The following is a 14,060-nucleotide window of genomic DNA, read 5'->3' on the forward strand; positions in this document are numbered from 1 at the left end:
CCATCACCATCACCACCATCACCACCATCACCACCATCACCACCATCACCACCATCACCACCATCACCATCATCACCACCATCACCACCATCACCACCATCACCACCATCACCATCACCATCACCATCATCACCACCATCACCACCATCACCACCATCACCATCACCACCACCATCACCACCATCACCACCATCACCATCATCACCACCATCACCACCATCACCATCACCACCACCACCATCACCACCATCACCACCATCACCATCATCATATCACATACATATGGTAGTCAATGCCTTAGTGCAGTGTTTCTCAACTGGTGGGCTGTGACCCAAAGGTGGGTCATGGACTCACTTTGAGTGGGTCGTGGACTCACTTTGAGTGGGTCATGGACTCACTTTGAGTGGGTCGTGGACTCACTTTGAGTGGGTCGTGGACTCACTTTGAGTGGGTCGTGGGCCTTTGGCTGGGAAAAAAAAAGTGAAGAAGAATTCCTGTGCTTTTATTTTGAAGGGTACTTTTTTAGCGTCCATCTATTCACTCTCCAGGACAGCAGGAGTTTACAGTCTAGAAGAAGACAATCAAAGTATGTTTTATTCTTATGGGAAATAAGCCTGGCTAAACGCAAATAATACAGGGACTACATTAAATATGGACTTTATTATATTGATAATACAGGATGACAGAAACCTCAGTGTGTTGTGTGCACCGAGGTGTTTGCAAGTGAAAGTATGAAGCCATCAAAATTTGGGTCATGGCTTATCACTTAGGGGTGATGGTTGGTCCCAAAGCCAGACCAGTTGTGAACCTCTGCCTTAGTGTTTACTTTTTGAAAGCAAGGATGAAGAACCTCTGCAGGGAGATTATTAATTATCTATAATTATAATAATATATATATATTATTATATGAAGAACTATTCGGTGGCCACACTCAGAAAATTCGTGGGCACGAATTTTCTTGAAATCCAGACCAGGACTTTCTTTCTGTCTTAAGATTTGAAAATAGGGGTGCTGGTGGCCTAGCGGTCTAAGCGCCCCCACGTACAGAAGCGACAGTCCTCGTCGCAGAGGTCGCCGGTTCGATTCCCGGCCAGTAGACCATTTCCTGCATGTCTTCCCCCCCGCCCACTACTCCCCACATTTCCTGTCTCTCTTCAGCTGTCCTATACAATAAAGGCAAAAAGGCCAAAATATAACTTTAAGACTTGAAAACAGAATTTTGAATTGAGGCCTCACCCTTACAGCTGGATGAAATGCAGATTTCTGTCTAGAGTGCCAAACTCTTATTTGACCATAGCCAACAGGTCTTTGGATTCCACCCTGGTCCATGCTCTTTGCAGGGCCTGTTTCTCTGCCTGCAGTACAAACTGTCAACACATGAAAACAACTCTTTAAAAACCCAAACTTCCACCTCTGTGTTCATGATGCTGTAATCATGCTTATATAACTCTGAAGTCCAGGGTCTCCTGAGCGACCCTGGGGGACGGTGGACAAAGACACGTCCTGTACAGATTCTAACATCAGCTGTATGAACTAAGATTCGTGATTCCTCCTCTTTTGTTCTGACCCGGCTCATTTCCCTGCTTTCATTCATCTCCCACCTCTGAGCGCCCGTGGCCTCAACCTCCAACACTGTCTCTGTCATGCCAGGAAGTATCACACTCCGGTAGTATTCCCATAAAAGGGAGGAAATCATGTATTATCCATTCAGCTTCATTTAGTACAGTGGCTCTTCATTCATGAGGCGGCTCATAGGAAGCTTTCTGTGGAGGTATCTGGGTTACCTTCAAGGTCCCAGCGAGCGTTTCGTAACCGTGTGTTGTTCAGAGGCAGGAAGTGATGAGTGTCAGCCTCGTAGATCTGGAGCACAGATACTGAGCACAGGTTCCTGTTGGAGATGACTCTTTAAATGTGCTTCTGTATCTGACTCTTTCAGGTCAGGATCACACACAAGAACCAGGTCCCCATTTTACTGGGCCCGCCGCAGAAGACCCCGTTCTTCTTCTTCAAGAGACGCAACCGGAGCCGGGACTAGGACACACGCATGCACACACAACACCACACACATAAACAGTTCACACACACACACACACACGCCACACACTGTACAGGCAGCTCCATCAAACAATGGTACGTGTTCCCTGGGGGGGAGAGTGGACGTGGGAAGGGGACTTACACGTGGAACATTCCTACAATCAGGACGCCTAAAGACAGTTACCCCCGAAGGATGGCACCCCAAATTAAGAGTCTTTAAACCCAGAGAACCATCATCCTCCCGCCCTGCCATGGACTTAGTCTCTGCCACCCCACAACCGCCAAGTCTCTCAGTCCAAGCCGCACCCTGCCCGAAAAACTCAGCCATACGCCAGTACTGCACTGCCCGCTAAATCCAACCGAGCTGCTGGGATTCCCTCGCAGCCCTTCAATGAAGAGGGAGTCACAGCGAGGGGTGAATGGGGGGAGCTGCTGAACAAGTAGGCTGAATGAAGAATGAGAACGAGCTCCCACACACGACAGAGAGAAGGAGAGTGGCGCTGATCGCGGTTGTTTACAAGAGTAGGGAGTAAATAAAGTAAGATCCTCCTCTCGGTTTAAAACACCTGAATGAATAATGGATCGGCAGATGCTTGTAAGAGCACTCGCTCAGGGCCTCCCCACAGACTGACGGCGCGGGAAGGAAAGAGCCTCATCCATTATTGAGTTGTTCTGTTTGTGGGTTGATGGCAGTGGGGCGTAACGCTGCCCTGGAAACATGCAGGGAGAGTCGCCCCTTAACATCACTGGCCTACAAAAACAGATCCTGCGTGGAGCCAAGCAGCAGGCGGAGGAAGAGTCCAATCAGAGACGTTTGGAGCTTTGCTTTCTACAGAAACTCATTCGCCCTGAGCTCCACGGTCACGATCAGGTGGACCCAGAGTTTAGAACAACGCCGTGTTCAGACCAAAAGTGGAGCAAGTTTCACATGTCATGAAAGTCAACGAAAGACCCGAGACGTTCATAAAATGTCATCATTCTCCAGTTTGCTAGATTTGACCTGGGGTGAGGAAGATTTGACCTGGGGTGAGGAAGATTTGACCTGGGGTGACCTGGTGGGAGGAAGATTTGACCTGGTGGGAGGAAGATTTGACCTGGTGTGACCTGGTGGGAGGATGATTTGACCTGGTGTGAGGCTTTGTTAGAGAAACTTTTAAAGTTTATACTCGCCTGATTTCCTGAAACTGCCTCCAAACAAGACGATCCAAACTCCATTAACCCTCCTGTTATGTTTGTTTCTTATGGACAACAATAATGTTCCTGGGTCAACATGACCCGGGGCATGATTCAAAATGATTCAAAAGTGTCAGAACCCCAAAAAATCCCAATAAACATTTTTAAAATCTCATTATTAACCATTTAAATCAACATTTAGTGCGTTGGTGTTCTTTAGTTCTCACAGTTCATAGTTCAAAGAGGATAACTCACTCTTTTTATGAAAATGAATGTTAAAACCTTTTTTAAATGTACATTGGAAAGTGGTTGAGGTGAAATATGTCACACAGTTGCAAAGAGACATTTAGTATTGAACAATTCTGACCCCCTTTTAATAATAATAATAATAATAATAATAATAATAATAATAATAATAATAATTTTATTTGTAGAGCTCTTTTTAAAACCAGGTTACAAAGTTTCCTACATGGGCAGCCAAATAAAACAGTCAGATCATAAAAACACACAAGTCAAGATAAAGAAATAAAACATATTTTAAAGACATAAAATTCCCCTAAAAGAACTCTAAAGGAATCAAATTATTTAAACTATTTAAGACGGTTAAAATAAAATGAAGTCAAATAAAATTCAGATAAAATCCAGGAAGGCTCTGTGATAAAAGTCTGTTTTAAGAAGGGACTTAAAAGAGCAGCAGACCTGATCTCCTCCTTTTTTAGCCTCCACTTTGACTGCCGGGTCAAATTGACCCACGAACAGTATCTCTGTAATATAAACATGCAGGGGGGGTGCAAAGGTGGGAAATGAACCATTTTCATTTTCTATGTTGTTCATGCTGATTAATCCAAGCAGAAGAAGTTTCAGAGTGAACAAATACTTTTAACATTTAAAAAAATAAATGTAACTTTAAAATGGGTCACTTTGACCCGCAACATAACAGAAAGGTTAAAAATCCAACATTGTTCCACTCGTCGTGAAACTGGTTCAAGTGACAAACCAAGAACATGAAGGCAGTCTGAAGAAGTGAAACATATCACAGGAAGCTCAGCCTCTGTGTTGAATCTTAATAACCCGGGTGAATCTGTGTCTCATCATGTACTCAGAATATTCAGGGAGTGTTTGTAAGATTCAGACCCGAGGTCACACCCTCAGGAGTGAATGTGAAAAGTTGCTCCGCTTCTGATCCGGACTCGGCTTAACGCCGACATCAAACCTGAATCCACAGCAGCTCCGATGAACTGTGCATGACGACAGATGCTCCTACTGGGTCAAGGATCCAAATAAATCCCCTCAAGGGTATCTCAGCCGGCCCCCCCAGGGGGGTTTATTTACCACAGCATTGACAGGGGGACTAAATTTATCCCTCTATTTCAGGGCCGGTCTATCTCTGCTCCTGTGAAACCCTACGCCTAATTACCGTGTCAAACATCAACTCACAATGTCAAGTGTGCTGTCACCGTGCAAAGCCCAGAGCCTGCCCCCTTCTGCACGGAGCGGCGGCTGCTGCTGCTGCTGGCGTTGATGATGCAGTCAGGGTTTGTTTAACCACGCCAAATAAAGACGTGATGCTGACGGAGGAGTCGACTTGTCTTTGAAAGAGAAGACGGACTCGTGGTTGGAAAGTGTCGTCCACGCAGCCGAGCTCAGTGTTTCTGAAGAATGTATCCGTACGACTGTCCCCGCTGAACTATATCCCAGAGTCTGTGCAGACAGAGTGTATGTATATATGTCTGAGAGTAGGTGTAGCTAACATATACTGTACACACCAATGTGTTTCTATATCATTGTTATTACTGTTAGCGTAGAGGGGTTCAGGTCAGTATTCTTCACCGTGCAGAGACGCTCCGGTCGCCCTCTGAGGACCGTCCTCCACCAAGTCTCTCAGATTATTTCAACACGAACAATCAAGTTTATTTAGGAACTACGGAAGAGGATTAGGACCACTAAAAAAATATATAAATTAAGGTCCAATATCTTTTTTATTATTATTATTATGAGAAAGAGTCAGAATTCTGACCTTAATCTAAGAATTCTGACCTTAATCTAAGAATTCTGACTTTATTCTCAGAATTCTGACTTTAATCTCAGAATTCTGACTTTAATCTCAGAATTCTGACTTTAATCTCAGAATTCGGACTTTAATCTCAGAATTCGGACTTTATTCTCAGAATTCTGACTTTATTCTCAGAATTCTGACTTTAATCTCAGAATTCTGACCTTAATCTAAGAATTCTGACCTTAATCTAAGAATTCTGACCTTAATCTAAGAATTCTGACCTTAATCTCAGAATTCTGACCTTAATCTAAGAATTCTGCCTTTAATCTGAGAATTCTGACTTTAATCTGAGAATTCTGACTTTAATCTCATTCTGACTTTAATCTCAGAATAATGATTTTTTTAAATATCTTGCACCCTTTGTTTTTTTCAGTGGCCCTAATCCTAATCCCATCAGTAACTTCTCTCTGTATCTCTGTAAAGACTGGAGTTCTGTCGAACTAGAGAAGCCGACAGAAACACCCCCGTCTGCTGTGCAGACCGGCAGACCGGCAGACCGGCAGACCAAACATCTGAACTGAGATTTAGTCAAGATTTTAAAAAGCTGGATCAGGCTTGACATGACGATGTAATCTCAATCCAAACTACCACTGACTTAATCTCAGAGATTATAACGCCTGAATGATCCTCCTGATCTCGATGTGATCTGAGTCAGACGTCGGTGGAAAGCGGTCTTGCGTCCTGCTGACGTACAGAGCAGGTGAGAGGGAGACGGGTGAGACGCTCTGCTGGTTCGTACTGAGCTCCACTTTAGAGTCCGGCTTTGACGCCTTTAGACTCTGGTTCCCTTTAAGAAACCCTGAGCCGCCCCTCTTTGTACCCGGGCTCCTTGGAAACACAGAAGATGTCCGGTGCATCCTCACACTCTCATCCTCCAGTTTCAGTCGCTCGTGCATCGTGAGGTGTGTTCGAACGAGAGGAACTTTAAAACAGTCGGAGGACACGTCTCTTCATCGTGTGAATCCTCAGAAACACCTCAGAGTTATTACGGTTCTCCTGAGGGAGTTCAGAAGGACCACTTTCAGCTCTGACTTCAGATCACGTAAGGACGATGTAAGAATGATGTAAGGATGACGCCGTTTACATCCCAGTAAGAACTTCTCACCAGAACGCTAAGAACGCTTTTAAAACAAAACACCACTAATCAAAACTTCATGATAATAGGAGTCACCTTGTTGGCAGCTCAAGATTGAATTGAACCTGCAATTCAACAAGTGGCCACAAGGCAAAACCAGAGCTAGTCTCATGAGCAGCGTTTAAATACAATACGATGAATCCAGATTCAGAAACCTGAAGATATGCGATCTAAAATCTTGTTCCTTTTTTTAAAGAATAACTGGATTAGATCAACCTGACCCTGATACAGACCTACAAAGACTAACAAACAGTGCTTTAAATGAGACTACACAATACATACTTTGTCCACAGGGGGCGCCAAAGGTCACACACAATAATGAAAGCTCCCAACACTTTTAACTTAATATTTTGTGTGATATTTATAGATATATTTGATGAAACACTTCGCTCTATCTCTACCTGTATTAATAGAAATATAAAGTATGTCTAAAGGAGCTCCGTCATTTAAAGGGTTTAATCCCGGTTTGGTCCTGTAATCCAGACTTCTGATGGGATTAGGATGTTCCTGTTCTTTCAAATTCATCTACACAAATTTAGAGTTCAATATGGATCAAAATTAAAACTGGATCACCTGATGTAATCTTCATAATCCTGTTTTACTGTAATGAGACACGGCCCAGATTCTAGTTCTAAACGTAATAATAATATAATGCTGATTATAATCCATGGTGCCCCAGAGACCGAGTAAAACTTGAGAGGCGTAAAGACCCCGATGATCGGAGGCTTGTTGTAACCGTGACTATCTTACTGCTCCAGACCGAGTTGGAACCTCCCTGGTCCGGGATCATTAACATCAGACATGTTCAGTATTTAGGATCTCAGGTCGGACCGCCTCAGACAGTAACCGATGTTACAGCTCACGTTCCATCAAGCTGTTTCGTGTCCGTGGAAACGTCACCACTAATTAAACATGTGGTCTTAAGGACTTGTTTATTGTTTTCAGAGGACTGTGATGTTGAAAATCAGTCTGAACTGTCCTCATGTGTGTGCTCTCCAAAGATTTAAAAATCAGTTAACCCTCCTGTTATGTTGCGGGTCAAATTGACCCCTTTGAAACTCTATTATAGGCAGTATGCCTCCAAACCAGCTAAATGCTGCATGAAAATCTGAGCAGCATGTGTTAATTTATCAACATCACTTCATAAAGATAAAAAAAATTAAATTTAAAATAAAATAAACAAAATCTATGTCATGTAAAACTATTGTATTTATATTTAGGGCTTTCTAATGTACATTAAAACAAGTTTTAACATTAATTAAAATGAAGATGAGTGAGTTCTCCTCATTGAACCATGATCTGAGAGAATCAAAGAACACCAATGGACTAAATCTGGATTTAAATGTTTAATAATGGAGTTAAAAATTAGATTAAAAAAAATGTGTATTGGGATTTTTTGGGGTTCTGACACTTTTGGGTAATTGAATAAGCCCCGGGTCAAATTGACCCAGGAACATTAATGCTGTTCCTGAGAAACAAACATAACAGGAGGGTTAAAATCTGGATCTCTAAATCTAAAATCGTTGTGTGTGTGTGTGGGGAGGCGATCAGCTGAAAACACCAGTCAGTTTAGTGATTTGATAAACTTGTGTTACAGATCGTTTACTTTAAAGTTGGACCAGAACGAAAGGAAAGGGAGTAAAAGTGAAAGTTTGAATCTAGTCTTCTACCTCCGTCCTCTAACCTGGAGGAGTTGAGTTCTCACACCTCCCACCGGTTTACGTGGTTTAAGGTTCCTGTCGAGGTTTTGAACACACCTCCTGTTATCCACTGTGATAGTTTCTGTTTCAATATTACACCAATCACAATCCCTCCTTCACACGCGCTCACTTTAAACACCTCGTTCACTGTGAGGATGTCAGGAGATAAAAACATCCTCACCTTCATTCTGCTCCGACGTGGCGCCCGGGTACAAAGAGAAGTCCACGGTTAAAGAGTGCATGTTTACAGTAACTCTACATTTATGAAAAGAATGGTTTTAGACAGAGATATTAATAAGTGTACATATCTGTTTATAATATTTTAACTTACATCACCGCATGCCTGCTGTAACAAAAGGAGAGTGAACAAAGAGGAGCGTGTGACTCAGCTTTCTTTGCTTAATAACTCCATTTATCTGATATATTTATTATCATCATTATTATTATTATTTGTTGTGGTTTTATTGCTTTCTTTTTCCAGCAGCATGTTTATGATCATGTAAAAAGAAGAAGCTGTGTTCAAACAGAAAGTGGAGCGCTGAGATGAAGTTTCTGTCATTACTGATAGATTAGTGATTCATTGTTGGACTGCAGCAGCCTCGTGAAAGCCCACACAGAGGCTGTCTGAGTGAATAACCAATGAGTGCAACAAATCATCTCTATTCCTGTCCTTTGAAGCAATCAATGGCCTTAACGAATACATTGATGTGCTCCGTGCTCACAGCTCCACACAGCTCCAACAGAGCGCAGAGAGAAGAAGAAGAAATCATCAAGGTGCACGCTGATGGAGCGTTAGCTTCAACACTTTTAACTTTATTATTCAAAAGAGATGATCTCCAGAATCAGTCCGCACAGAAACAGATGATTGGATCGATCCATGGCGGCGCGCCTCAGCCATCATCCTAACCTTCAGTTACTGAAGCTGATGTCGCTGATGGAACCGGCTGCTGCTGAGCCGGACTGTAATTGCAAATTAAGGAAGTGATACTCGTCTCTTCATCTGTATCTGCAGTTTCCTGAAGCAAGCTGTTGCTTTGATAAGATAAGGCAACAAAACCCATGAGAAGAAACTTCAACCAACAGCGTGTTCCTCCGTGTGGTGATGCTGGGGCTGTTAAAGAAGCTGAACCAGCTCCTCTTTAAAAACATTAAAACTTATGTTTTATGTTTCCTGATAGAGGCTTTGTTATTTTTTTTTAGCAGCTGGGAACTTTTTATTTTAGCTAACATAAATACAAGTGATGGGCATATGGCAGGGACTACTTTCAGCTGCGGATGGATACACTTATCAGGTACTTCTGAAAACAGGACTTTGTATTTGGTTTAATTTAAAATGAGCGTGTGTGAGGCCTTTGCTTCAGCGCTGCTCTTAGTTTTGGACGACACACTCGTTGGTCGAGTTATTTTCATGGGTTTTGTCCAAGATAAGAAAAGAACAGAAAATCACCAGCCTTATCTTTTGTGTTCTTTTGCTCCTGTTAAGTTATTTAATGAATGACTGGTTGTCAAAGCATTCAACAGACACATGTAGATCATCAGGTTACATAAAACTCAAATAAAACACTCAAATGAATCCGCCTGGGATCTGTTTTTGTCTCCTCACTCTTCCTCCTGGACTTCTGCTTTTGTTCATTTGACTGTTCAAAGTGACGGGCAAACACAGCAGCCGTACCTGCAGGCTGTGTGTCAAGTTACCAGGCAGGTTTCCAGATAGAAGAGGAAAACACACACTCCTTATACAATCACACAGATGACTGTATTGTTTGCTTGTGCTGCCTGAAGTTGGAGAGGCTTGCCTCCGAGGCTCTTTGATTTTCCTTGAATTGCAAATTGATGAGTCAGAGAGGAGTCCTTGGATTCACCGTCACTAAAACCTGCCTCGCTCTGAAGTCTTCCTCCATTTAATAAAGGCAGATAATGATGAGACAGTGGGACTATCTCTGGAGCATGCAGCGTCATCCATCAGCAGCATCATTCGTGTGTTAAGAGAACCAGAGAAACTTTTTTAGAACTCTTAGAAGAGTCCACAAACTTTTCATTTTGTACAAGAAAAAGTCAGAAACACAACCTGAGAAAACAAAAGAAAGAGAAAGTTAGTGTTTCACCAGGATCAGCTTTAAAAGAGCTGCATGAAAGAGGAGTAGAAGTCCCAGTTAAAGGTATATTTAGCTTTTTATAAAATGTCTGAGTTACAATTGATCAAAGTTTTCAATCCAGTAGCAAAAAAACATCCCAGATTGAGTCTCTATGGACGATCAGCAGCCTCTCAGTTTTTAACCAAGGATGTGATTATGATGATGCACTGTGCTGATTGGCTGCCTGGAGGATGCAGACTGCTGCAGAGGCGGAAAAACACCAAACAAAATTTGGCAAGTGCCCCAGAAGAACTTGCACCAGTACATTACACATAAGAACCAGAATCTGACCCTGAACAGGCGGAGGCGACGGATTAAGAGATGCAGTAGCATGTCTCTGAGTGGTGTTTTTACTACGTTCATGCCTTCTGTATGAGCAAGAGGTTTTGAGTCACTGTCTCTTTAAGACAAAGTTGTGTTCATGCATACTGACAGTGGGCGGAGACGCCGCGTCGTCTTTAGAGTTTGGATTCCGGCATCATCTTACAAATATCTGGTTTGTGACACTTTTTAAATAAAGTTGTTTTCTTACTCTTTACAACTCGGCCTTGGAGTGGATGATTGCTTCGTATACATCAGGAAGACAAGAGTAACACGGGACTTCCACCAGATCTGGTCTGTCTCCGATCCGCTGTGGTCCGGCTCCGTGATCTCTCGTCCGTCAACACCCACCGGTTGTGTTTTCAGAACGCAGCACAGAGCAGGACCTCCGGACAGCTGGAGTCATGTGACCGAGGTTTTATCCTCCTCCTCTCCTCATCCATGTTGTCTTTCTGGTCCTCTGAAAACCTCTGACCTGTTGACTCCAGGCCTGGCTCCGCTCATCATGATGGTTTTTTGTGAGCTAGTAGAATGCAACAAAGCAGATCCAGTGGAAGTTAACACATTGACTAGGACAGAAACCTATCAGATCCGGAGCTGAAGGATCGGAGGTGGACCGGACACGGATCTAGTGGAATCTGGCCGTAAGCTAGGACTACCAGCTAGCTTTCAGTTCCACCTTTGGTGTGTAACGTGGTCCGCCCTCGTCGTTGAAGCCGTCCAAGGTGACGTGGTTGGAACAAGTGAATTAGCACCGACTGCAGACGACAAGTTTTTAAAATAAAAATCAACCTCTGTTTTCTTCGGTCCTCCGGTCTAAGACAGAACAAACAGAGCAGCTGACGTCTGGACTCTGCAACACCGACGCAAAACCACACGAACGTAGGAGGAAGCGGAGGAGTGGGAGTAGGTTTTGCATGCTGATGCAAATCCCTCCTGTCATTATGTCACCAGAGAAGCAAATTCAAATGACCTCATGGAAGCTAAATTTACTGCAATAGGTGGGCTACAGAAACAACGCAGAGGCTCTTCACTTCAACATTCAGCCTCCAGGAAACAAGGCGATGTATGAACGCAGCAGGTTATAGAACAGAACATTTCAGATCGTCCTAAAAGTCTGTCTACAGTTCATGTGTGAAAGGGGCTTAAGCTAAAGCTAAGCTACAGCTAGCATTGTTAGCTACAGCTAGCTTTGGTGCATGAATAACTTACAGAAAACTGAAAGCTAGAAACAACACTCTCCATCTAATATCTCTGGAGTTAGCCGTGCTTAATTAACCAACCCAATCACAGTCCTGTAGTTCTATCTGCTCCCCCCATTTGGGACTGTTCAGCCCCCTCCCCCACCTCCTGCCTGGACCGCCTGGACTGTCCTGACCAGTGTGATCCAGTTCTCATCCTGGGACAGATCAGCAGTATTGAGTGACATCAGAGGCACAGATTTAGCAGAGACCCTGGATGTGGTTTTGTTCCCTTAGTTTACAGAGTGGATGGTGGACTTGTTTTTACGCAGCATCAGGGTCTGATAGATGAACTGTCTCTCCCCGCCTCAGGGTCAGAACAGTGGAGGACTCTCAGCCCACGCAGGGTCAAGGGCAGACTGCCATCCCGTGTAGTCCAGGATCTGATTGGATGAAAGAGGGTAAAAAATCCATACGTCCAGCCTGTGTCTCTGCTGTGTGTCGGCCTCTCTGTGAAGAAGTCACCGCTCGATGAACAGACCATCGACGGGAGGCTGAATCAGAGCCGTTAGATTTCAGCACCGAACTCCTTCCTCCTCTCTGTGAGTTAAAAACCACGGTCACTCTCTGATACGATCACACTCTCTGATAAAGACTGAATCCTGTTTCTGTATCTTCATGGCTGATTTGAGGTTAATTACATCCAACAACAGCTGTGAGTCACTGATGACATTAAACAGTCAGATTCAATCTGGGAGGAAATCTGTAATGAGAGTGAACAAACAATGAGACAATGGTTAGAAGAGCGCCGCGCCGCCCTGCTGGGCTGCAGAGTTCAGAAGCTGGTTCAACAGAAACCCCAGAAACAAACATCATCTAAAGAAGTGTTAAAGGAACATTTCAAACATGACACAGGATGTTTTTGAGCTTTGAATGGTAGTAGTATGGGAGGTAGAGCCTTCAGTTATCAGGCCCCTCTCCTTTGGAATCATCTACCAGTCAGGGTCCGGGAGGCAGACACCCTCTCTACTTTTAAGAGTAGGCTTCAAACTTTCCTTTTTGATAAAGCTTATAGTTAGAGCTGGATCAGGCTTGGACCAGGTCTTAGTTCTGCTGCTATAGGCTTAGACTGACACACTGGGATCCTGTCTTTCCCTCTCTCTCCTCTCTCTGCCTGTCTCTCACTTTAACTCTTCCTGTCCCATTAAAGTTACTAACCATAGACCTTTCTGGAGTCCCTGAGCTCCCTTGTCTCGTAGGTTCCTCTGGATCTCTGCTGGAGATTCCTTTTTTGGGGTCTGTTTATTCATCCTTTCTTTCTTCTTTCTTCTTCTTCTTTCTTTCTTTTCTTGCTTTCTTTCTTTCTTTCTTTCTTTCTTTCCTTCTTTCTTTTCTTCTTTCTTTCTTTCTCTCTTTTTTATTTCTTCTTTCTTTCCTTGTTTCTTCTTTCTTTCTTCTTTCCTTCTTTCTTTCCTTCCTTCTTTCTTACTTTTCTTTCTTCCATTCTTTCATTCCTCTTTTTTCTTTCTTGCTTTCTTTACTTCTTTATCTTTTTTTCTTTTTTCCTCCTTCGTTCGTCTCTCTTTCTTCTTTCCATGTTTCTTCATCCTTTATGTCTCTTTTTCTTATCCCTTCCTTTCCTTCTGTCATTTCTTCACCATTTCTTCCCGTCTAACCCGTCTCCCTCTCTTCTCTCTTTTCTTAGACCTTTCTGGAGTCCCTGAGCTCCCTTGTCTCGTAGGTTCCTCTGGATCTCTGCTGCTGTGGACGTGGTCCAGACTCCAGCTGCTACAACTACTACTATCCGTCTCCCCACTATCATCTCTCTCTCTCTTCATCTCCCTCTATCCCTCTCTCCAACACGGTCTCAGCAGATGTGTGTCTAACATGAGTCTGGTCCTGCTGGAGGTTTCTGCCTGTTAAAGGAAGTTTGTCCTCTCCACTGTAACTAGCTAAATACTGAGAGGTGTAATGCTCATGATGGATTAAGGTGGGGTCAGACTGAGTCTGATCTGGTCTTGGTGTTGGGTCTCTGTTCATAGTTTGACATAGAGTGGTCTAGACCTGCTCTGTTTGTAAAAGCATCTTGAGATAATGTTTGTTGTGATTTGGCGCGATACAAATAAAGATTGATTGATTGAAAAACAACTTGCTGACTAAGTTTGAGATGGCGAAGGTTTCTAAGAGTGATCTTTAGTTTGATTTGTTTGATTGGTAAGAGCCTACATGTCTTCAGAACAGTCTCCTTCATGAGTTGCATTAAGAGGATGTTAAGATGGGGAACGTCCTCTCATCCTGCGGCTCTTACAGATGTGTTTCCCTCTT

The 14,060-nt window shown here is 43.4% G+C and overlaps 1 protein-coding gene across 1 annotated transcript in view; it reads left to right on the top strand.

The window, feature by feature from the left end:
• LOC117820656 (diacylglycerol kinase beta) overlaps nucleotides 1–9,671 on the top strand; it is a 294,341-nt gene extending 284,670 nt beyond the window's left edge. The window contains exon 25 of the mRNA XM_034694505.1: nucleotides 1,937–9,671. Coding sequence (XP_034550396.1) covers nucleotides 1,937–2,035 — 99 coding nt within the window. The 3' untranslated portion in view covers nucleotides 2,036–9,671. The remainder of the gene's footprint in view (nucleotides 1–1,936) is intronic.
• Nucleotides 9,672–14,060: the final 4,389 nt, after the last annotated feature.

The sequence above is a fragment of the Notolabrus celidotus genome, chromosome 10 (assembly GCF_009762535.1).
Source record: "Notolabrus celidotus isolate fNotCel1 chromosome 10, fNotCel1.pri, whole genome shotgun sequence".
Classification (NCBI taxonomy): domain Eukaryota; kingdom Metazoa; phylum Chordata; class Actinopteri; order Labriformes; family Labridae; genus Notolabrus; species Notolabrus celidotus.